Source organism: Sinocyclocheilus rhinocerous, unplaced genomic scaffold (genome assembly GCF_001515625.1).
Source record: "Sinocyclocheilus rhinocerous isolate Xijiao unplaced genomic scaffold, SAMN03320098_v1.1 scaffold953, whole genome shotgun sequence".
NCBI lineage: Eukaryota > Metazoa > Chordata > Actinopteri > Cypriniformes > Cyprinidae > Sinocyclocheilus > Sinocyclocheilus rhinocerous.
Window position 1 is genome coordinate 113,393 of NW_015643169.1, and position 25,099 is coordinate 138,491.

A 25,099-nucleotide genomic window follows, 5' to 3' on the forward strand; every position below is an offset into this window, starting at 1 on the left:
ATATTTTTCATTGCAGGCGGAGTACCATGTTATTTATTTATTTATTTTTAAAAATTAATAATAATAACAGAACTAGAAATTTATTTTTTTTAATTTACAAGTCGACATATTTGACACTTTTATGACATTGAGTGCTGAAGCCATTTTTTTTTTTTCAATCTAATGACTTGAAGTTATGAATAATTTGAGCCAGACACGTAGACCCGTGCAGACTCATATCAGACCAACACCCAGCCTTTCCAAACTATGCAATAATCTGCGATCCAAGCATTGACAATCACTGTAGCACCCACGTCACAGGAGCCGCTCCACACTTTGATTAACTCTGTGGTTCAGTGGCGTTTGCTGAAGTGTGAGCTGTGGGGAGGTGAGAACATATTTATCAGAGAGTGGAATCTCCAGGCCTCTGGAAGCACATTTAGCACCGGGCAAGCACAGGCACGGGCCACTTGCTGTAGTGAGAATCGCTTGAGGCCAGCAATAAGACTTAGCCTTTACTGGCAGGGTTGAAGTTCACAGCTTTCTCATATTTTTTGTGAGTCGTCTGAAAGCTCTCTGCAGGGTTGAGGGACGCCCTGAGCTCTAAGTATGATTTGTGTATGGGAGAAGAGACTATAAAAACACACATTAAAAAATACAAAATAAAACAAAATACAGGAAGGAAAATTGTGATTTTTTTTCTGCAGATGAAAAATAAAACCCTTTAAATGCATATTTGTTAAAATAAATAAATACATACATAAAACTTTTTTAACAATATTATTTTTATAATTTTCTACAGGGAAAAAAAACATTTAAATGTACATTTGAAATTAAATTAATATGAAATGAAATGAAATTCAATTAAATCTCTCCTCAAAATGAAACTATAAAAATAAAACTATTTGAACAAGAATAATGTTATATTTTCTAAAGGAAAAAAAACTTTTAAATGCATATTTGAAAATAAAAAATTAAATAAATAGTGCTTTTATTATATAGTTTTATATAAAATTCAGAAGACAATACTGCCTTTTGTTCTCTTCTCTAAATAAAATATTTTGTATGCATTATTCAATTTTTGCATTTTCCATTTTTTTTTCTTTGTGAAGCTGTTTTGAAACAGTATGTTGTAAAGCCTGTGGAAATCTAGCTTGTAGAAATGGTATATACACAGTGAGGTTCACCCTGCTGGGCAGCACTATCATACTTTTCAAGCAGAGCGTTGAAGAGCTATTGAAGGATGCAGTGATTGACACAGCTGGACACCACGTGCAAAACAACGAGATGTGACTCACTTCCACAGCTCCCATCAGGTAACAGCATGTAGCCGTTTAGGCAGTAGCATTTGTAGCTCCCGTATGTGTTCATGCACCTGTGTTTACACGGCCGAGGCTTGAGGCCACACTCGTTCAAGTCTGCAGACAGAAGAACAGAGAGGGGGAGGTTAGAACATCCTCGTGTGAGAGGGGGAGGCCGAGCGTGCCAGGAATTAGGCTTAAACCAGAGGTCAAATCTGAAAGGTCAATCCTTTCAAACCTGTGAGGCGGCGTCTGCGGGAAGAAGGTGAAGCCGCAGACCACCGTGTCTGGACAGGCCCACCTCAGCATCTCACTCCACAGGACACAAACCTGCACTTTAGCTTCCAACACTCGGAGTCTGACTTTGGGTTTTGATACTGACACACAGAAAGATAACGTCTTCCTTTTGACAACTCTGCAGCGGTCAATTACGTGCTCATTCCCAGACTTTGAATATTTCAAAATACTCTAAAATTAGAAGCTGTTGACCTATTTCTAGACTTTGAACACTATCCTTACTGTCATAATGTGACAACTTTACTTTAAAACATAACGTCAGGACAGCAGATTGAGTGCCAGTCCAAGAGGGCAAATCAAAAATAGGGCAATAAATTAGTAAAAAAAAAAAAAATCCATTACAATTTTTTAAAAAGCAATTATCAGTAACTTTGTAACATCAAATCTGTTCTAATTTATTTTGCAATTGCTGAAAGTATTGTTTCTGTTAACTAAAACTAAAACACTTTAACTTTAATCAAACTAAAATGATTAAAAATGGTTTTCATAAAAAATAAATAGGAAATGAAAAATGTTTCATTGGCAACTAACTGACATAAAATAAGCATAAGTACTACAATTAGTAAAGTTAAAGTTAAAAAGGAAATAAAAATAAAGTTAAAAAGAAATATAAAAAATCGAATAAAAATGAAAAAAACTAAACATTTCTAAAACTTCAACTAAAATTAAAATGAAAGCAGAAACTATAACAATGAAAGCTAATTTAATTAATAAATAATATAATAGTATAATAATAATAATACAAAAACAATACTGTGCTGAACTGAAAAGTTTCAAAAATTCCACAATTTTAGACATTTTATAATTGAGGATAATTTATGAATATCTAGCGTTTTCTAATTTACCAAAAAAAAAAAAAAATGATGACAGAATTTAATAACAGACAATTTTGTGCCATTGATAAAGCAATGTACAAAAAAGCTGTGATTTTATTATTACAAACAGTCAAAATACTATATTTTCAATTCGTTGATCACAGACTTTTTTTATTAATTCATATATTTTAATTACTTGATAAATTATTTTTTATTTATTTATATATTCTCAGCACTTAGTGGTTGTTTAATTGTTTATCCACTCCTCAAATGATTTCTTGTTTGTTAATAGCTAGAAATAAAAAAAATACATTCAAGAGGTTTTTCCTTTACCAAGGCAAAGCAATACTTCATTTTTATTTGAAATCAAAAGCACAAGGGTTGGCTATATTTTATTTCGTGCTCAACCGTATATCCTAAAGTCTAGGCCACGTGGGTCATCAGCTGGGCTACATATCACTTAGATCTCAATATTGTAAGGTACACAGTCAAGTTTACAGGCCAGACACGTAGCGTGATGCCTGCAGTCTCATTTGCACCGGACTGAAAATAGATTCTCCTGGCTGCCGTACATGAATGTCTTTGGCATGGCCCAGTTCAGAGAGATTGGCGCCATCTTTAGCGGAGGGTTATGCACGGAATGCATTCTAGCGAACCGCTTGCTGCCTACATTTGACAGGTGGCACAGATTTAAAGAGATGAATGGCACAGTGTATTAATGGTAATTGGCACCGGTGGGAGGTCTCTCAGCTGGAATGATTAGTAGAGGTGGGTGAGGACAGCTACAATCACTTCCCAAATCATCTTAGCAAGAGTCGACTATTATATTCTAAACAAAGACAACATAAATCTCTTGTTTTCAAAGTTTAACCATTTCAATGCAATGAAAATCTATGCATGAATAGAAGATTGAGATGAGTCTTTAACACTTTTTCAAACCGTGCGACATTTCTTTGTAAGCACACAGTTCTGAGCTGCTGAAGCTGTGATTACACACTTAGATTGAATGCTGTGATTACACACTTAGACTGAATTTAAATTCATAATTAGGCAGCAATTTCACGATGATTGGGGACATAATTGACTAACGCTGACCCTTTCCTTGACACATTCTTTTCTTGTAGATTTCATCTGCGCATTTGCAACACTTTGTTGTCAATAAGTAGAAATAGTTGAAAATGTGATTAATCATGCAATCATTAAATAATGAAATCAAGTATTCAAATATTATTCTAATTCTAAAATTCATATGAAAATATAAATATATTTAAAAAGTTCACACGTAAAAAAATTCTGTCATCACTTTTGAACCCTCATGATGCTTTAAACATAATGAATGGGGACGGGGATGTCGAGAAAACATAAAAATGATTCAAACAACCTATGCGCTATATTCGGAGTCTTCCAAACCCATATGATAAATTTAGTAGAAACACTTGAAGGATTAGAAGTAATCCACACGACTCCAGTCGATCAATTAATGTCTTGTGAAGTGAATAGTTGTGTATTTGTACGAAACAAATCCTCCATTAAGGCGTTTTAACTTTAAAATGACGCTTCTGGCTAAAATAATCCATAATAACACTTCCTACAATGAAAACTTCCATCCTCTGTTTTCCTCTCACATCAAAATCCACCGACATGTTTGTTTAGAACTGGTTTGGCATGTAAACACTGCTTGTTCTGCGCATAGTTCTCTCCTGATTCAGACAAGGAGTAAGCAATGGATAGCAAGCAACAGATTAGTTAAAAACAGCTTGATGAATTTATTACAATCATGCAGCTTTTGGCTTCACGAGACTTTAATTGGAACGGAGCGGTGTGGATTACTTGTGTATTATTATGATGTTTTTATCAGCTGTTTGGACTCTCATTCTGACGGCACCCATTCACTGCAGAGGATCCATTGGTGAACAAGTGAAGTAATGATACATTTCTCCAAACCTGTCCTGATGAAGAAACAAACTCATCTACATCTTGGATGGGCTCAGTGTAAATAAATTTTCAGGTAATTTTCATTTTTGGTGAACTATCCCTTTAAACGTCTGCTATTATTTTTCAGGAAAGAAGTAAGATGGGTTGGAATGAGCGAGAGTGAATAGTAACAGAATTTTAAATTTGGGGTGAACTATCCCTTTAAGAAATAACTATGTAGTATTCACTTCCTGAAAACTAAATATCTAATCAGTATTACACATTATAACAAGCAATATCAAATCATCTGTAAAATCTCAGAACCACATCTACATTTCTACCTTGACTTTCCCTCTGGTCTACATTTCTCCTCTACAGTTTTCTGACGTCTCAGTGGTTCAGGCAGTAACTCAACTCTCTGAGCAGCATGTAGACAAATTCATCTCTGAAAGAAAAATGAAGCAACTTGTGCTTCTGTCTAGAGAGGTGAAGAGGAGACTAACCCATCCCAGCAGACTCATTGGCCATTTGCTCACTCAAATAAAGCTGAAAACAGCAGAAATGAAATGTCACATTCCCAGAATAGCCGTACTTGACAAGAGACAGCTCTGAGCAGCAACACATAGTGAACTAATGGTAAGAAATAAAAAAAATAAATTGTCCAGTCTGAAGGGAGAAACTGGAGGGTAGGAGGTGTGAAGGTGTTGAAAACCCAGAACAGAGAGCAGGTAGACTAAATAACTTTCCATATGGAAAGTGTGACCGCGGCCTATTCTGAGTGCTGCACTTAAAGGAACACTCCACTATTTTTGAAAATAGGCTCATTTTCCAACTCCCCTAGAGTTAAACAGTTGAGTTTTACCGTTTTCGAATCCATTCAGCCGATCTCCGGGTCTGGCGGTAGCACTTTTAGCTGTAGCTTAGCATAGATCATTGAATCTGATTAGACCGTTAGCATCTCGCTCAAAAAAGACCAAAGAGTTTCTATATTTTTCCTACTTAAAACTTGACTCTTCTGTAGTTACATCATGCTAAGACCGACGGAAAATGAAAAGTTGCAATTTTCTAGGCCGATATGGCTAGGAACTATACTCTCATTCCGGGTGCAGCAGGCGCAATGATATTACGCAGCGCCTGAAAATAGTCCCCAGCACGCTCCCTGTGCAAGCAGGTGGTCACGTTGGTTATGTTGACAGAAGTTAGCCTATTTTCAGGTGCTGCGTAACATCCTTGCACCTGCTGCACCCATGGTACAGCAGCAAAGTTCCTTGATTATTACACCGGAATGAGAGTATAGTTCCTAGCCATATCGGCCTAGAAAATCACAACTTTTCATTTTCCCTCGGTCTTAGTACACGATGTAACTACAGAAGAGCCAAGTTTTAAGTAGGAAAAATATCGAAACTCTTAGGTCATTTTTGAGCGGGATGCTAACGGTCTAATCAGATTCAATGATCTATGCTAAGCTAAGCTAAAAGTGCTACCGCCAGACCCGCAGATCGGCTGAATGGATTCGAAAACGGTAAAACTCAACTGTTTAACTCTAGGGGAGTTGGAAAATGAGCCTATTTTCAAAAATAGTGGAGTGTTCCTTTAAGATCAGTGAAGAAACATTATTTAGAAAAAAAAAATGATTGAAGAGATTATTTACCAGCCATCACACCACCCTTAAAACATTTACCATGGTAACCAGTGTGTCCTTCAGTTACTACAGTTATTGTTAATTGTGCAAAATCAAATATATATATATTTTTCATTTTCTGAAGAATGTAGTGTTCATTCATGCAATGGTTGCTAGGGTAATAATAATAATAAAAATAATAATTGTAGTAGTATTAAATGTCTGCTTTTAATTTTTTGTTATTATTATACATATTGATTCTATATAGATATATATATAAATGTATATTATATTATATTATTATATTATAAAGTGCAATTTTCCCCCACCATTATGTATACATTGTTCAAACAGAGACAAAAATGTGAATAATAATAATAATATGAATCAATAAAAAAAAAAACACATACATATATAATTTTACCATCACTAAAAAACAAAAACAAAAACAATAACTGCATTAACTTGGAATTCTGGCTACTGTTACCATGGTCAGTTCATTTGAAACTAAACATCTGTTTGAAAAATCACGAACAGGTTTACCTCAGAAGCAGACAACAACAACATGACAGACACTTTTTGAATGACAGGATATTTGTTTGGGAATTAGAGATGGGCCTGAGATAGAAGAGATAGGCAGAAGGTTAAAGAGAGAGAGACCGGAGGAGAGCAGCCGGGCAGCCAATTGAATGCTCGCAGATGAAAGATGCCCTGCTTTAGAAGTTCAGAGGAACTGACAGACACAGACAGGATATGTGTGTAAGAGAAAGAGAGCAGGGTGAAACGGAACAGCCTCTTAAAGGCTTGTGTGTGTGTGTTTCTGCCAAGGCATGCATGGCTTTCTCCGTGTCATTCCGGCCATGCCTGTGGAGGCTTTGGGGATCTGCAAAAGGGAAAGTATTCACTCTCACTGGGATAAGCAGACTGCACCATGCATGTGGGCCAGAGAGGTGGCACTTGGGGCAGACGCAGGCATCATCCGGTAAGCAGTCTTACAAGAAAATCACACACAGAGGATTAGCTCACCCTCCGAAGGCACCGCAATCGGCTGGTGATCCATGGGAACAAAAACGGGAGGGTGACTGTGCCATAATGGGGGGCTAACATAGCCCTGCTCTTCTTTAGGAGTGAGGAAAACAGACAGGTAACAGCACACAGGATAATGTGGACAAAAACATTTATAAAACACACCTTTGAGCTGTCCGTATTCCTGTAGAGGAGAATAATAACATCATTCAGAAAAGATTATATGCAAATTAGTAGATAGAATGAAACAGCACTGGCAGTGCTTTTAACTTCAGCAGGTTCAGAGCTAAGCAATGAAGTACGGGGCTTGATTGTGAAATGATCATATTCATTAATATTTACCCACCCACATTGTCTTGGTAACATCAGAAAAGAGACATGTCTGATGTGGAAAAGTCATTATATTTTGATATAAAACAAATGAATATAAAAATATTAAAAACAAATACATACTGTTTTTCTTTATAAGTCATTGATTTAAAAAAAAACAAAAAAAACAACAACGGCTGGGGCACAAAGTCAGCATGAAAAAAAATTACCCTATTTACTTAATTATTTATATACATTCCTGGTCTTATAATGTGGAATATCGGTGTGATTTATTAGTGCATGTCCAACAGTATATATATATATATATATATATATATATATTTGGTGGGACTATATACATGTATAATTATTATAATATACACATATAAACTACATTCCTGGCCTTAATGTGAATTACACACACACTAAATTTTGCTATCATGTTGACTTTGATAAATGCCCCAGCTTTTATTGTGAAAAATCAATGAAGGTTATAAAGAAACAAGTATGTATTTGTTTTCCTTTATGGTCCCTTCAACCATCTGTGATATAAAGAGCCATCTTCACAATCCATTACATTTCTGATGGATAAAATAAAGACTTGTCGTACTATTTTTACTGTCAAATTTCCTGTTTCACTCAAAAATAAAACATAAATGGGTTGCCAATGCTGTTTCATGTTGAAAGCACAAGTCAATTTTGCTTCCATGATTTCTTTGAAGGAAAGGGTACAGTTAGATTCCTAGTCTGCAGAAAATGGATAGTACAGATCCTGATCAGATGTTTTTGTCCTCAGTCTAATTTTTGGATAAAACAAAAAAGTGCATAATTACATAGTGAGCACCAACCATCATGACTGTAAAAATCGGACCCCTTTTCTTCTGGAGCAGCTGACATTATTATAGACAATTAACAAAAAGACGAAACCTAAAAATAGTGGCCTTTGGTATTTAATGTGTTCATAGTCATAGCTTTTAAAAATAACCAGTACAGTACCAACAACTGTCTGTGACTGACACTGGAAAAAAGAAGGGGACGTCAGTGTTGTGATTTATTAGTGCATGTCCAACAGTATATATATATATATATATATATATATATTTGGTGGGACTATATACATGTATAATTATTATAATATACACATATAAACTACATTCCTGGCCTTAATGTGAATTACACACACACTAAATTTTGCTATCATGTTGACTTTGATAAATGCCCCAGCTTTTATTGTGAAAAATCAATGAAGGTTATAAAGAAACAAGTATGTATTTGTTTTCCTTTATGGTCCCTTCAACCATCTGTGATATAAAGAGCCATCTTCACAATCCATTACATTTCTGATGGATAAAATAAAGACTTGTCGTACTATTTTTACTGTCAAATTTCCTGTTTCACTCAAAAATAAAACATAAATGGGTTGCCAATGCTGTTTCATGTTGAAAGCACAAGTCAATTTTGCTTCCATGATTTCTTTGAAGGAAAGGGTACAGTTAGATTCCTAGTCTGCAGAAAATGGATAGTACAGATCCTGATCAGATGTTTTTGTCCTCAGTCTAATTTTTGGATAAAACAAAAAAGTGCATAATTACATAGTGAGCACCAACCATCATGACTGTAAAAATCGGACCCCTTTTCTTCTGGAGCAGCTGACATTATTATAGACAATTAACAAAAAGACGAAACCTAAAAATAGTGGCCTTTGGTATTTAATGTGTTCATAGTCATAGCTTTTAAAAATAACCAGTACAGTACCAACAACTGTCTGTGACTGACACTGGAAAAAAGAAGGGGACGTCAGTGTTACAGAACAATGCTGGCGCTTTACAGCTTAATTATATGACGACATGTAAAGAATCCCATATAATCCCCTCAGCTGCGCTTGGCTTTCCGACTCCTAAATAATACACAGAAATGAACAGTGTTTTTCAAAAAACAAAACACATTAACCATTATTATGCCCCCGGCATTCTGAAAATCAAACGTTCATGATGTAGACGGTCAGCTTTTGAAAACTGTGCGTCCATATGTGAGCTTTATGATTTTGTACCAGGAAGACAATAAGGAAAACATCAAAGAAACCAAATTTTCCATATTTTACTTTATGTTTGCCCTGAAGACTACATTTAATTTTAGTCAAGGTTTCTTGCCTCAGAAAAGTCATAGTTTAGCTTTACATTATATTTTTCATTCTTTCTCTGAGCTGTACAATTCGCTAGCATAACTTTAAGACTATATTGTATCTATATTTATTTTCTGCAATCAGAATAAGCCGGTGTTCAGAATGTGCATCATGTAAACATCAATATGAACAAAACAGGTTTAAAATGGTCTCTCAGCCTAACCAATTGAAAAATGCCCAAACCCAGCAAGAATTCAGTTCAATCCCACTAAAAGTTGTAGATTTGAAATAAGCTAACCCATATGATATCTAACTATTTTGCCAAATGGATTAGAGTTTGACAAGACACTATCTTAGAACATCTATTTTTGTTATCTGTCAGGTAGTCATGACAATTTATGCATGATATTAAAAATAATCGCAGCAAACCGTAGAAGCTCCATTATATGCTCCCTTTAAAGGGATAGTTTACCAAATAATGAACATTTAGGTGAGTAAATGATGATAGAATTTTCAGATTAAACTATCCCTTTAATAAAATGAGCGTTTATCGTGAACTATAAAGAGAATGGCACAGAGGACACATTGCTAGACGTGCATTCACCAAAAAGCAGATCTATCTTATTGTCTGAAGTATTTTACGATACTTGATGCCCCATAATGGATTCCTGACAGACCTCGGGAACAGCAGGTAAGCAGGTTCTCATTTACAGAGACCCCCGCTGAAAATTAGCATCTTATTAAATTGATTTGATCCATGGAGAGCCGAATGCAGCTCTGTGTCACTTCACTCCTAAATGGATTAGCGCTTTAATGAGTTTATTTGTTCTGGGCAAAGATGCCCATCTGCCTCATATCATCTCCATGACAGTGATGTTACAGTGAAGAGCAACTGCAGACAAAATGAGCAGGCGAATGCTAATCGTGCATTAACTGCAAAAAAAAAATAAAAATGATTATGACTACATTATAAAATCAATAGCTCAGATTAGGGCTGCACGATTAATCAAATGCGATTGTCATGCGCATTTTGATAGTAATGCCGGTTCTGTAATCAGCAGGAAATCATCATCACTGTCGAATCGCGATCTCGATTCCATTTCGATTTATCGTGCAGCCCTAGCTCAGATTCCACACATCCGTTAAGCAGTGGCAACCGTAAACATATTTTCAAAATGCTGATGAAGTTTGCAACATCTTTAAACATGGCTCCTCCAGTCAGAATTTACAATCAGAATTACACAATTTTATAGAACCGTGGTCAAATCTCAGTCATGCATAGACTTATTGCTTTATTACAGATGCGCTTCATGGCCTTTTGCAGGCTGAGTTTGAGTTACATGAACTCCTGTCCTACATGTCACCAGGGAGATCTGTGTCTCTGTAAAGATCAAGACGACAAATGTCAAGCAGTGTTCAACTAAAGAAAATGTCTTCAGAATGCATTTCTATCAAATATATAATATAACCTAAAAGTAAATTGGGTAACCAGCCAATGACAACCTGATTTGGATAAACAAATAGTTTTGCCCCAAATGTACGGCATTGGTTTAGTCAACGTTTTTCTGTCAGGTTGATCAGTTTCTATTTATTTTCAAAAATAATACATTTTAATAGGACCACAGAGCCCAGTGTTTGCACTTTTTGGTGGAAAATTAACTTAAAAATGACATACTTGTCTTTGCATGTTAAACTGGTATAGGTGAAAGTATGTTAAGATCGAAACAATGACACGCATCACCTTTAAATCCCAGTTTGGTTATTTAACTTTGTGGGTGTTATCCCACCTCATTGCCGTGGATTTAGTACTAAGCTCTTTATCATTATTTCTGTTCAGCTCTCCTCGTGGTTTATCTGCACACTAATCACTTGTGGCCGATCCTTTTATCACTGAGACCCCGGTTTATTTTTTAAATGTGCAAGTTTAATAGCATGCACAAAGAAAATATACCTATTATAATGCATTTTTAATTTATTAAATAAAAAATGTATTCATATAAAATACAAAGCAACATAACATTTATTAATGAAACATATTAATTAATTAAAAATGAATTAATGGTAATATATTTAACACATGCACACACACACACTGTATATACTGTATGTGTGTGTGTGTGTCTATATAATTCCATATACTTCCTTTTTATATCAGTTTTAGTTATTACTTCATCAAGTTAAACTAAATTAAAAGGAGAAATATTGCCTGGCTAAAATATAGTGTTTTTTACATTTAAATTTCAGTTAACATTTATTTTATTTCAAGTAACAACTTTTTTATGGTTCTAATTTTAGTTTCAGCTTTAGTTAGCTATAATAACCCTGTATTTTAATGTGCAACCTATTTTTGTGTGTTACTTTTTGCATGGATATTAAGTAAATCGCACATAAAAAGTGTTCATGCAATCTGTTGGACTGCACATGCGATTGTGCTCTTAGTAAATCAGGTCTGAGTGTGCACTTACATTAATATTGGTATTTTAGCTATATTATACTGTATATGAATCATTAACTAAATGCTTGTTCTGGAGAGCTTTTTCTTTCAGTAATCATTGCACTGCTAGGATCAAACGTGAAAGTATCAACTAAGATTTCACACAGGAATCAAAATAAATCATGAATAATATTAGCAATTATTTCAATATCTTACGAAATACAAGTGATTGGGCATCTTGTGTGGTATAATTTAATTTGCATGCTGGTTGTTTTGCTACAGATCATTTCAATAAACAAAAACACTTGGCGGCTTGGAAAAAAAAAACACTGAGTGAGTCACACCGATAATTAAAGGCTTGATTATTTGCACTGATGGTTTTAATATGCCACCCAGGTGTCCGCGCTAACCAGCACCTGTCAAAGTTTTAAACATGCAAGACAAATAAGCCCTGGGCATGACAATCATCTGTCAAAACCTCTAAAAACCATCTGATTCTTTTAATCGCTCTTGCCACGAGAGCCTAGCGAAGCTGATAGAAACGCATGAAAAAAGACAACATTTCCGCCGGGGCAGCAAGGCAAAAGCAATCTCATCGACCTGACGTGAAACCATGACGCAAGGGAAAATCGAAAAGATTCTATTCCACATTCCAAAGGGGATTGTTTTCCCTTTCCTTCCCTCTCTTTTAATTACACCTTCTCCCTTCGCCTTCCAAGGGCACAGAATCCTCTCTTTAAGTCTCCCAGCCTTCTCCTCTCAAATGGAAATGTGCTGTTTTAAATCAGGGGTTATCTCAGACGCCAGCGTTCTTCTGATGAGACAACTTCAGACAGAATTTAGTCCCCCAGCTCAGTTTTATTTTCGGTGCAGGGTTCTTAGGGCAGTAATTGAGATATTATCTGCTTAAGGGAAACCTCACATCCTGAATCACTATATGACTCAATACAAAAGCCCATTAGTGCCAATACATTGTTCTGTGTAGAGCCAAAGGGTGACATCTACATCCAGAGGCTTTTAAATAATGCAAGTGTTGCTTTGCAATACAAATTGGTGCTTTGTAATAGAGAGGTTGATTTAACCTTTGTATTACAGTATGTTGCAGGTCAATTTGACCTGTAACACAAAACTGATCTGTGGAAATACTGGTTAACCTAGGAAATTTTTCTACATTTTGTGACAGTTTCTCATTTGTGACCCTGGACCACAAAACCAGTCATAAGGGTCAATTTTTCCGAAATTGAGATTTATTCAGCATATGAAAGCTGAGTAAATAAGCTTTCCATTGATGTATGGTTTGTTAGGATCGGACAATATTTGGCCAAGATACAACTATTCGAAAATCTGGAATCTGAGGGTGCAAAAAAATCTAAATATTGAGAAAATCGCCTTTAAAGTTGTCCAAATTAAGTCCTTAGCAATGCATATTACTAATCAAAAATTAAGTTTTGATATATTTACAGTAGGAAATTTACAAAATATCTTCATGGAACATGATCTTTACTTAATATCCTAATGATTTTTGGCATAAAAGAAAAATCAATCATTTTGACCCATACAATGTATTTTTGGCTATTGCTACAAATATACCCCAGCGACTTAAGACTGGTTTTGTGCTCCAGGGTCACATTTAGGGTCATGAACATGCATGCAACGTTTTCACACACATATGCATATGTGCATGCAAAATTGTTATTATGATTATGAAGTTTGCAATGACCCACAATTTCATGTTTAACAGCAGCTGCACAGACCCTAAATTAAATAAATAAATAAATGTATATAAAAAATTAATAAATGTATTTTGTTATGTCAAGTTCTCATCTTCCTCTGAGGGTATTTACATTTATGCATTTGGCAGACACTTTTATTCAAAGAAAGGTACACGGCATTACAGGGCATACATTTATATCTGTTTAAGCATGGTCATTTCACTGGGAATCAAACCCATGATCTTCGTGTTGCTTGCACCGTGCTCTACTGCTTGAGCTTCACAAAAGCACACACACACACAAATTTGTTTTTTTTTATAAATAATAACTATATAAATATATATATATATTAAGAACAGTTTTTTTAAAGTTTTTAAAAACCATGTTTTATTTCTGTTGTAATGTGTGAGAAGTATGTTAATGGTTTACTGGTTTAACCTTTTTTAGTGTGATTTTTGGTGAACTGTATTCAATCCATTTAAAAACCTGCAAAATAAAAATCTCAGCCAGAATTCGAACATAACCCAGTGTGTTTAAACATACACTTTAGCACTTACCTTGGTTGCACGTTTTTCCTGTATAACCTGGATGGCACTTGCATTTGTTGGGTCCCACGCATTCTCCGTGTTTGCATCCGTGCTGACATACCGCTGTAGGCGAAAAGATCATCAGTATCACTTTACACCAAATGTCAGAGTCTATGCAATAGACATGGAAACAAGTAACAAAACAGCCTTTAGTTTTCGTGCTAAGAAAAAAACTGCCAGTCTTGCAGTGGGAAATAAGTGTCTGTACAATTAGACCTTGAGGATATTGTGGCGAGAGATCCACAAAAACATTATTTTGGAACGCTCGCCCCCTATATAAATAATTCATTGTTTGCCTTGGTCATTTTAATGAACCTGGGACATGCCGAGTGTACGGTCCACCTCACTCATTACATCTCACATTTGGATTGGGAAGCAGCCCAGAGCTGTGCAACATCAGAAACATTTAAGATCTAGACTGGGGGAGAGCATCCTTTTGAGTTGATATGCGGGTAAATTTAGGATTTGCCATTTTCAAAACAGAGACAAAAACAGGCCAATTACAAAACAAAAAAGCTTAATCCCATCTCATACGACTCATGAGGGGTCTGTGTTTGCAGTCCTGCTGCTAATTAATGGCACAGGAAATGGATCTGTTTTATATAGTATGGCAGATTAGGATTAGAGCAATGCAAATCAAATTATGTTTCAAGTAGTACACTGTAAAAAAAAACAACCCGTACAAAAAACTATCATGGTAACACACAACAGTAAATGCAATAAACAATAATTTATCAACATTATATGTAACATAAAGCCCTAATATACACAACTGATATCAAAAACTAACAAGAAACATATTTACTTAAATGAAATACCATCAAATTTAATTATAAGATATTAATTTTTACTTCTAAAATCTGTACATTTAACAGTATTTTACTGTAATACTACCTAAAATGTAACATTAGATTATTACTCCTAGTATATAGTAAAGGAACTTGCTGTTAACAGGTTAGTATTATTTTTTTTAAAAACATAGCATATTAAAAGTCTATGTCAAAAATATCCAAATGGCATATTCTTTAGTGAAAGTTTTAAAGTATGCTTCAAAGTATTTTTTTTATAGTTATATAAATATGCCACAATATGGGTCTTTAGTATGGATAATACTGGCATTATATTTTTTTTGTATATTTTTCATAAAGTAGGGTTAGTTTTGACATTAAACATTTTATCATTACATAATCTAAAAAATACTTATTTTATTTTTAATTATATGTTTATTTTGTTTTTATATTTGTTGAAAAATAAGAATAAAATATATACACTCAAAGGTTTGAAAAAAAGGGAAGTCTCTTACGCCCTCCAAGTCTGAATTTATTTCCTCAAAAATACAGTAAAAACAGTAGTGAAATTTTTTTATTTGAATGCATAAAATGTATCACAGTTTCCACAAAAGTATTAAGCAACAAAAACAGTTTTCAGTATTGTCAATAATAAAAACCATTAATAATAACTGATAATAATTGAGCAGCAAATCATCGTATTATGATGATTTCTGAAGGATCATGTGACACTGAAGACTGGCGTTATGATGCTGAAAATTCAGATTTGATATCGCAGGAATGAATCAGATTTCAAACATATTTAAATTACTCTTAAATTGTAATAATATTTTACAATTTGACAGTTTTTACTGTATTTTTGATTAAATAAATGCAGCTTTGGCGAGAATAAGAGACTTTTTTTTCAACAATATTTACAAAATCATAATGATTAAAACCTTTTGACTGGTAGTGTATTCAAAAATGGTTCCCTATAGCTACTTTATCACCTTCAGTGAAGCACATTTTCTATTTGCAGTCTCATTCTATGAGGACTGAATGTGCACAGTTTGATCTGTACACTGCAAGACAAAACACCAGCTGCGGTACGCCGTACCTCCCTCCCTGTGACATTAGACTGGACTAGACTAGATCAGACTTACAGCAGAACACTCAGCGGTGGTTCAGAGCCGAGTCTGCCGTCGCCTGAGACTAATTTTCATTCAAAGCTTCATTGAGTCTCCAATTATAGAGGCTTATCAGAGCTGTTAATTTTCATCACTGGTGCCATTCTCACAATGAGAGAGGAGCTAAGACAAAAAAAGCTAAGACTGACAGTACAAACGTATGACAATAAAAAAGACTTTTGCAGTGTTTTCAACTCAAAACCCACTGGACCCCAGATGGTGAAAGCAAGACTAGATCCTGCTGGTGCGTACAGTAGATTAAAGAGACACAGATATCTACTTTCAGCCTGTTCAAACCGCACGAAGGCAAAAAGGCATTAGCCCACTCCAGAAAAATGGTGCGATAATAATCAACCCCTCTCATTCTACCTTATTAGTTTGAGTAAGCTAATCAAAGGTACATATGCACCTCACTTTTAAGCTGTGTTATTCAATATAGAAGTTGAACAGTAAGATCAAACCCTGAGGTTAAAACACAAAAGGACAAACACGGGCCCTAATTTGGTGGTAAAGCCTACGCTGGCAGGAGACAAACAAGGAAAGAGGCAGAGTTCTGCCTTATCTCGCCGGCCAGACAGTTATCAAATGTGATGAAATCATGGATTAATCCAGGTGGGACGTTGTGTGATCACAGGCATTGGTTATATTTTTAAGTGCTGACGAATGAAGAGCTTAAGGAAGGGACTTTAAAGGGAAACCTATCTGCTGCGGTCCGGTTCAGTGAATGCCGGCACTTGGAACACAAACCACAGGTGAAATGGGCCAAGGGAAGTACCCGTTATTCACAAACCACATCAAATGGTTCAGCTGGCTTCAAAACACTCAGCACAAGTGCTCCTCCATCCTCAGAAAATGTAATTGGTGAATTTTATGAACATACAATTCAGAATAAGTCGCACTAAGAATGTTAAAGGCTAATAATGATTTTACAGAGCAGGAAAAATCAATAAACCTTGCAAAGCCCTGGCCTAGTGGTTTGTGCCAGACCTGTAATGTTACCTTAAGATATTTGAGTGATTTAAAATGTTGACTTTGTTTAGACACGTATAGATAATTCTATAAAAGTTAATAATGAATGAATAAATAAATAAATTAACAAATAAATTACTTAATGACTATATACACTACTGGTCAAAAGTTTGGGATCACAACGTTTTTAATGTTTTTTAAAGGAGTTTCTTATGCTCATCAAGGCTGCATTTATTTGATCAAAAATACAGGAAAAAAATTTAATATTGTGAAATATTATTATGATGTAAAATAACGTTTTTCTATTTTAATATACATTAAAATGTAATTTATTCCTGTGATGCAAAGCTGAATTTTCAGCTTCATTACTCCAGTCTTCAGAGTCACATGATCCTTCAGAAATCATTCTAATATGCTGATTTAAAATCAGTGCTGGAAACGTCTCGGTTACGTATGGTAACCCTCGTTTCCTGAAGGAGGGAACGTGACTCGTAGTGACTGACTGAAAGGGAACTGTTAATATTTTTTGGGAACCTGTGATACTTTTTTTCAGGATTCTTTGATGAATAAAAAGTTTTAAAAAAGAGCATTTATTTAAAATAGAAATCTTTTCTAACGATACACTACAGTTCAAAAGTTTGGGGTCAGTAAATATTTATTCTTTACATATATATATACATTATTTATATATTTAACTTTCATGTTAATAAAATTATACCACTACAAAATCTCTTAATGTCTTAATCTTTTCTACAGAACAAATAGTTCAAATTTTATTTATTTTTTTGGTCATGTGTTATTCATCTAAGTTACCCCCAAAAAATAGATGGATGACATTTAGCTGCGCTATGGGTGATGCAAGTTTAAATTTGGCTTGCAAAAATTCCTGCTTCTATTCTCCATTTCCTGTCCTCTCTCTACTCTGCTCTAAATAAAAGTGTTAAAACGGCCGAAAACACTCTTGATGTGAGATCCTTTGAGGTTTACGACGGGGAGTAAACAAATAAGTGAATGTAAACAGTGATATCCAAATATCCTAGAGGGTCCAGATATTCCAATGGTAGCAGGAGCAGGTGTGAAATGTTCACAGGATATCAGGATATTCTCAAAGGAGAAGCGCATGTGGAGGACTATAAATAAACGGAAACTCGGGATTCAGGGGATGCATGGACTGAATGATGCTCAGGCAAGATGATTGCAAAGGAAATATGATGTGGTGCTAACCTTGGAGTTGGCACCTTATCCTGATTACTCTGTGGGTTAAGACGTAGAGAGCTGCAAAACAAACGGCCAGACAAAAACAAAAATAAAAAGAAGCTTGGTCTAAATGTGAGATGAAAACATTACATGGGAGCCATGCTGATGATGGACAAGCATTACAAATGCAACACATACAATACACACATGCACACAGCCTAAAGTCTCTCACATTTCACGTGGTGATAAGAATTACAGTATATTATTAAATGTTCTCATATTCATGGGAAAAAAAGTTATCTTTTTCATGATTAATTTCAATTTCATTATATATACATTGTATACATTAACCAAATAATCCTCAAAAAAGATATTAATTAATAAAATATAATAATAATAATGTTTTATAATAATATGAAATGTTTCTTGAGCAGCAAATCAGCATATTAGAATGATTTCTGAAGAATCATGTGACACTGAAGACTGGAGTAATGATGCTGAAAATTCAGTTTTGCATCACAGGAAGAAATTACATTTAGAAAGAGATTAATATAGAAAACAGTTATTTTAAATTGTAATAATATTTTTAAAATATTACTGTTATTACTGTATTTTTAATGTTTGTGAGCATTAGAGATTTCTTTCAAAAACATTAAAAAAAAAAATTTTGACCAACCCCAAAAATCTGAATTTCTTAATATTAAGACACATATAAAGTTCATATTTGTGACCCTGGAGCACAAAACCAGTCTTAAGTCGCTGGGGTATATTTGTAGCAATAGCCAAAAATACATTGTATGGGTCAAAATTATTGATTTTTCTTTTATGCCAAAAATCATTAGGATATTAAGTAAAGATCATGTTCCATGAAGATATTTAGTAAATTTCCTACCGTAAATATATCAAAACTTAATTTTTGATTAGTAATATGCATTGCTAAGAACTTCATTTGGACAACTTTAAAGGAGATTTTTCTCAATATTTAGATTTTTTTTTGCACCCTCAGATTCCAGATTTTCAAATAGTTGTATCTCGGCCAAATATTGTCCGATCCTAACAAACCATACATCAATGGAAAGCTTATTTATTCAGCGTTCATGATTGACCCTTATGACTGGTCTTGTGGTCCAGGTTCACATTTCATATAATTCATTAAATGTGTTGCAAAGTGCAAAACACTATATCAAAGCACTGTTCAACAATGCTCAACCTGTTTCCAAAGTTTAAAAAAAATATTTGTCTTCAAAGTTGGATTCATTGGTTCACAAAACAGAGTTCCACTCCTCTAGTTCCTATGTTCTCTTGCCCAGGCGGGACTGCCTCTGTAACAAAGGTTTCTTTGCAGTTCCTCAGTCAGGTCAGCCTAACACACATTCCCCTGTGAACCACTGATGCTCAAACATTTGAGTAATACTTTGCTGAGTTGGTATTTTAGGAGCAGCTTAGGAACAGTATACTGTAATGTTGCAGATGTTCAATTCTTAAATCCTGTTCTCTGATACCATCCCACACCTTGTCCTGCCTGACTTCACTGGTCCTCATGAGGGCCAATTACTTTAAATTAACTGATGCTTTTAGTACTTTGATATATACCATGTTACTGAATTTTTACCATATTCCGGCAGGTCACTAGAAAGTTACAGGCAGGTGAGTTTGATCAAGGTTGGAGCTAAACTCTGCAGGGAAGTGGACCTCGAGGGCCAGAGTTGAGAACCCCTGTTACAGTATAAAGGGTGTTCAGATAAGCCCTAATCTTCTGTTCAAATCTCAGTTACAGTGATGCATTTTCAATTCAAGTGAAGCTGGTCAGCATTCGGGAAGGTTTAAAAGCACAACTGTGAAGCTTTTATTTATGTTAAAGCACTAACACAAATTAACCTGTTAAAAATGGCCCTTTTGATTTGGGATTACTTTTCTAGGTGGATGATTTAATTTTCCAATGTGTTTCATGTATCATGTCGAAAATACCAGTTTTAACGGCTTTACAGACTTGATATAACTTTCAACAGTCAATGTCAGTAAGTGATTCTATTACATATGTCTCATGCCAACATACATATTGTTTATTAATGTAATGTATATAATGTTGAAATGTACTGTTCCAAAGTTATGGCGTTGGTATAAAAAAAAAAAAAAATTTTTTTTTGAAAGAAGTCTCCTATACTCACAAAGACTTCATTTATTTAATTAAAAATACAGCAAAAACTAAAATATTGTGAAATATTATTACAATTTGAAATATATGTTTGCTACTTGAATATCATTTAAAATGCAATTTATTCCTGTGATGGAAAGCTGAATTTTCAGCATCATTACTCCAGTCTTCAGTCTCACATGATCCTTCAGAAATCCTTATAATTTGCTGATTTGCTCCTCAAGAAACATTTATTATTATTATCAATATTGAAAACAGTTTTGCTGCTTAGTATTTTTGTGGAAAATGTGATACATATTTTTCATGATTCTTTGATGAATAAAATATTTTAAAAAATAATAATTAATTTGAAAAAGAATTATTTTGTAACTGAAATGTCTTTACTGTCACTTTTGATCAATTTAATGCATCCTTACTGAATAAAAATATCAGTTTCTTAAAAAAAAAAAAAAAATCATATTGACCCCCAAACTTTTAAACCGGTAATGTACATATTTTAATGTAGACTCACAGTCCTTGTCTTTTTTTTAACCTGAGGCATGAGTCGAAATGATCTTCTGTGGTAATCCACATTATGCCACGAAAGCTGTTGCTAGAGTTGTACTGAACCCAGAACGTTCCTTTAAAATCCAGCATTTCAAGAGAGAATGAGAGAGAGATTACAGTCCAAGATGTGAGATATTTCACCACACAGGATTCCACTCTCGCACTGAGCCGTCGCGCTGCCTCGTGAAGGAACTTCATCAAAATTCATCCTCAGCTTGAGATCTTGTTAACTCTAGATGATTAGGGTGTTATGAGTGGGGAATCTAATTTCGGCTGTGCGAGGTTTAATCTTAATCACCAATTCAGCCCACAAAGCCGAGGGCTGCCCCCTAAACCAGCTGTTTTGAGAAAGTCAAATATTGCAGCTTCATGTTCCTGTTATTGAGGTGTGAATGGAGCCAGATATGACTGCGGCGCCTAGCGAAACCTTTGACTGGATGAATATCTGAAAAACATTTCAGAGCCGAGCAATCACTTTCCCAGAGGAGTCTGTGTTCGGGGATGCATTCTTTACGGCCTTCATTCTCAGTGTGTATCTTCACCCCATATGATCACCGACCGGCCAAAACAAACCGCAGCAATTTCATCAAAGATGTGAGATGCAGCGATCCCGTAATCAGTCCTGATGGAGCCCTTAACGTCCCCCAGCGCACATTCTATTCTCTGCCAAAATTGCGAGTTCAACCGCTGGCAGCCTTGCCGTCCGTGATTGAGGACAGAATCAGTCCGTTGTGCATCTTTATTTACTTCCAATTACAGTTCTCAGCCCTCTGTGTCAAGCATACTCATATAATACAGACTTTGTTGGGCAAAGAATACGAAATTTACAAAGGCGTACCTCTACCATGTGAAGTGTGAGAGACATTTGCACACATCCGCACACAGTCACACAAAGAAAACATTGCTTCATGTTACAAAATATGGTCAAAATGTTGCAAGCATAGAAGCATTAGCATTAGCTTTTGGAGCCGCTCAGCATGTGACCCCCCAGAAAAACTGCAATTCTGCAGCAAAGGCAACAGCTGGTCTTATCAAGTGCACAAGCCATGCAGAGAATCTCACATTTGTCAGGCTGCCCGATACATTGTCCCGCTAATATCATCATGCATCACAGAATAGCCCATGAATCATCACTAGGCTGCTTCCATTTGGTGATACGGTCAAACATTCATTCGGAAGCATGCTGTATCATTTTTAGATTTGCAGCATACATATGGAAGCTGATAAATGAAGCGTGAGACGCTATTAATATGAGCAGGGGAAGCACATCCTCTGATTCCATGATAACGCAATAAAATGAGCTAATCCGCGCTTGAAAATCATTTTGTGATTAATGCGGTGTAAGATTTGAGAGGTCTCATCACTTCTAGTTTGAGATGAATGCACTTTTCTTTAGTGATCTCACATTACATATCTGACAAAATCCACACCACTAGCTCCAAATAAGGGTATTATGGGTAATGCAACTTACAAACAACAAAATTGTACTTATATAATAATAATAATATCAAAATTAAAATGACAACAACAACAAAACAGCAACAATAATAATACATTATTGCTGTTGTCGTTTTTATTTGCATTTTGGTTAATAATCATAATAATAATGTCATTATTTTTGTGATTTTTAATACTTGCTTATCTTATTTACTTTTTTTATTTTTATTGTACAGCACTTTAAAAATTCTTTAATTAAAAAAATATATATTTTAAGACTGTAAAAAAATTATGTTTTTAAATGTGCTTTTTTAAAAACATGAGTGGACTTTTTTAGACCTCAAACGAATCCTGCAGGAATGTGGTGCTGTTGACGCAACTGCTCATTGTACCTTTTAATTATTCCAAATGACTGAACCACATAATATTGGGTGTCATGAGGAATATCTCAAAGACGGACAACTGGCAGGTATTTTCTTACAGCTAACCCAGTTTGTTAGCATGAAATTCAGAAGCATTATGTCCCAGGATGTAGTCTTGCTTATTTTCAGCCATGTGTCCTGACCTTGCAGCTACCACTTCAGTGAAGGCATTACAAGTCACCAATTCATTATACAGTATGTGGTGGAATCAAACGGATCCAGCAAATAAAACATTATGCCAAACTTAGGACAGAGTATTGTCCACAGAGGTTTTGTTCAGTTTTGTTAAGCTAATCAAATGTATTTCAAATATGGCAACTGGTGACTTGCTGTGCTGTTGTTAAGTGGCTAAAAGAAGGTTACAGCATCATGGAAGTCTAGAAGCACCCTAAGCTGGCCCCCCATAGCACTGTTCACCCCTATAGCAGCAGTTACTCACCCTGGCACTGGCCCCAGGAGACACGTGTCCACCCCCAGCAGCAGTCGATGCGGGCGCCGTACCGACACAGCCCATTGGACGAGGCCATCTGTCTGGGCCACCTGTCAGGAGACAGTTTGATCAGACCTTGGCCAATCACTGCACAGAAATCAGTTACATGAGAATAACATTGTGCATACTTAGCTATAGAATTACTGTCTGCATCTATCCTTCCATCCAAATACTTGAAAAGCTATGACAATTTGTTTTAAATTTTTAAGAGATGATGCAATATATTGTTTTGAAATGTTTGAATTAAGAGTTTATTGATGTTTCACTGAAATAAGTCAAATGTATTTTTTATTTTAAATCAGTGCTCATATACGGGACAAGGAAGAATCATGGAAGCTTTAGTAAAGGGTTAAATAAAAAGTCACTTTGATATTCACATTGTTTCTTAAAAAAAAATAAAATAAATAAATAAGATATGATTGTTTTACATATATTATATTTGAAATATAACCAGCTCAGTTCATTTTCTCTCTTGCTTTCTCTTCTCTGTTTAAATAAAGCCAGGCACATTGAACAGAAGTTTAATTTTAGGTTGTGTGCTGTGCTTTCCCTGTATCTATTACCATTGATCCATTTACATTACATCATTTGACCTGTGTTCATTCCCTTTTGCTTATTTTCACAGACCTTAAAAGGTTTTACTTCTTCACAAAAACATTTGGAGTGCTGCTGGTGGAAAAAAAAGAAATCAGTAATCCTGATGTGCGCTGCCAAGAAACTCTCTCCGATTCAAACGCACTTCAGCTGTACCATTATTTTCCATTTCATGGAAAATCAATTTAAACTTCACTGTTGTTTCCAAGAATTATGTTTTCCAAATATCTGTCTTGTTCACTCACATTGTTGGGTCATGTAACATATCTCCTTCTAAGAACATCATCCTTATTTTCCATAACTTCCCTCTAGCTATAGGCAGCAGGAAAACAGACAGACTTCAACTTATCTCTGCTCTGTGTGTGCATCCAGCATCAACATACGAGAACATCTGCCTCTGGTGTGGTACAGCACAATGATAACTCACAGTGGTCTTATCTGCAGCACCTGTGTCACTGAGTACAACGGAAGCTTTGTGAATATAGATAAAACATCACTGGCTGACTGATGCATTGGATAAGACAACAGGAACAATAGAAGTTACCTCATGACTCACAAATGTGCAGTAATGTGGCAAATTCACAGGCTTAGATAGACAGACAGACACAGAAAGATAGTCCGGACGGACGGACGGACAGACAGACAGACACAGACAGATAGTCCGGATGGACAGACAGACAGACACAGACAGATAGTCTGGACGGACAGACAGACAGACACAGACAGATAGTCCGGACGAACGGACAGACAGACAGACACAGACAGATAGTCCGGACGGACGGACAGACAGACAGACACAGACAGATAGTCCGGACGGACAGACAGACAGACAAAGACAGATAGTCCGGATGGACGGACGGACAGACAGACACAGACAGATAGTTCGGACGGACAGACAGACAGACAGATAGTCCGGACGGACAGACGGACAGACAGACAGACAGACACAGACAGATAGTCCGGACAGACAGACACAGACACAGACAGACAGACAGACACAAACAGACAGATAGTCCGGACGGACAGACGGACAGACAGACAGACAGACACAGACAGATAGTCCGGACGGACAGACGGACAGACAGACAGACAGACACAGACAGATAGTCCGGACGGACAGACGGACAGACAGACAGACAGACACAGACAGATAGTCCGGACGGACAGACAGACAGACAAAGACAGATAGTCTGGACGGACGGACGGACAGACAGACAG

General features: G+C 35.6%; 1 protein-coding gene across 5 annotated transcripts in view; it reads right to left on the reverse strand.

The window, feature by feature from the left end:
• The window catches only part of LOC107757009 (nephronectin-like), a 48,719-nt gene that overhangs the window by 13,678 nt on the left and 9,942 nt on the right, over positions 1-25,099 (reverse strand). For 2 of the 5 annotated variants that reach the window (XM_016574335.1, XM_016574339.1), the window contains 5 exons: positions 23,237-23,337; positions 18,265-18,315; positions 14,088-14,180; positions 6,954-7,046; positions 1,278-1,397 (listed from right to left, as the gene is read on the reverse strand). In XM_016574335.1, the coding sequence (XP_016429821.1) occupies positions 1,278-1,397; positions 6,954-7,046; positions 14,088-14,180; positions 18,265-18,315; positions 23,237-23,337 (458 nt within the window). The remainder of the gene's footprint in view (positions 1-1,277; positions 1,398-6,953; positions 7,047-14,087; positions 14,181-18,264; positions 18,316-23,236; positions 23,338-25,099) is intronic. The other 3 variants (XM_016574336.1, XM_016574337.1, XM_016574340.1) reach the window with 3 other exon arrangements.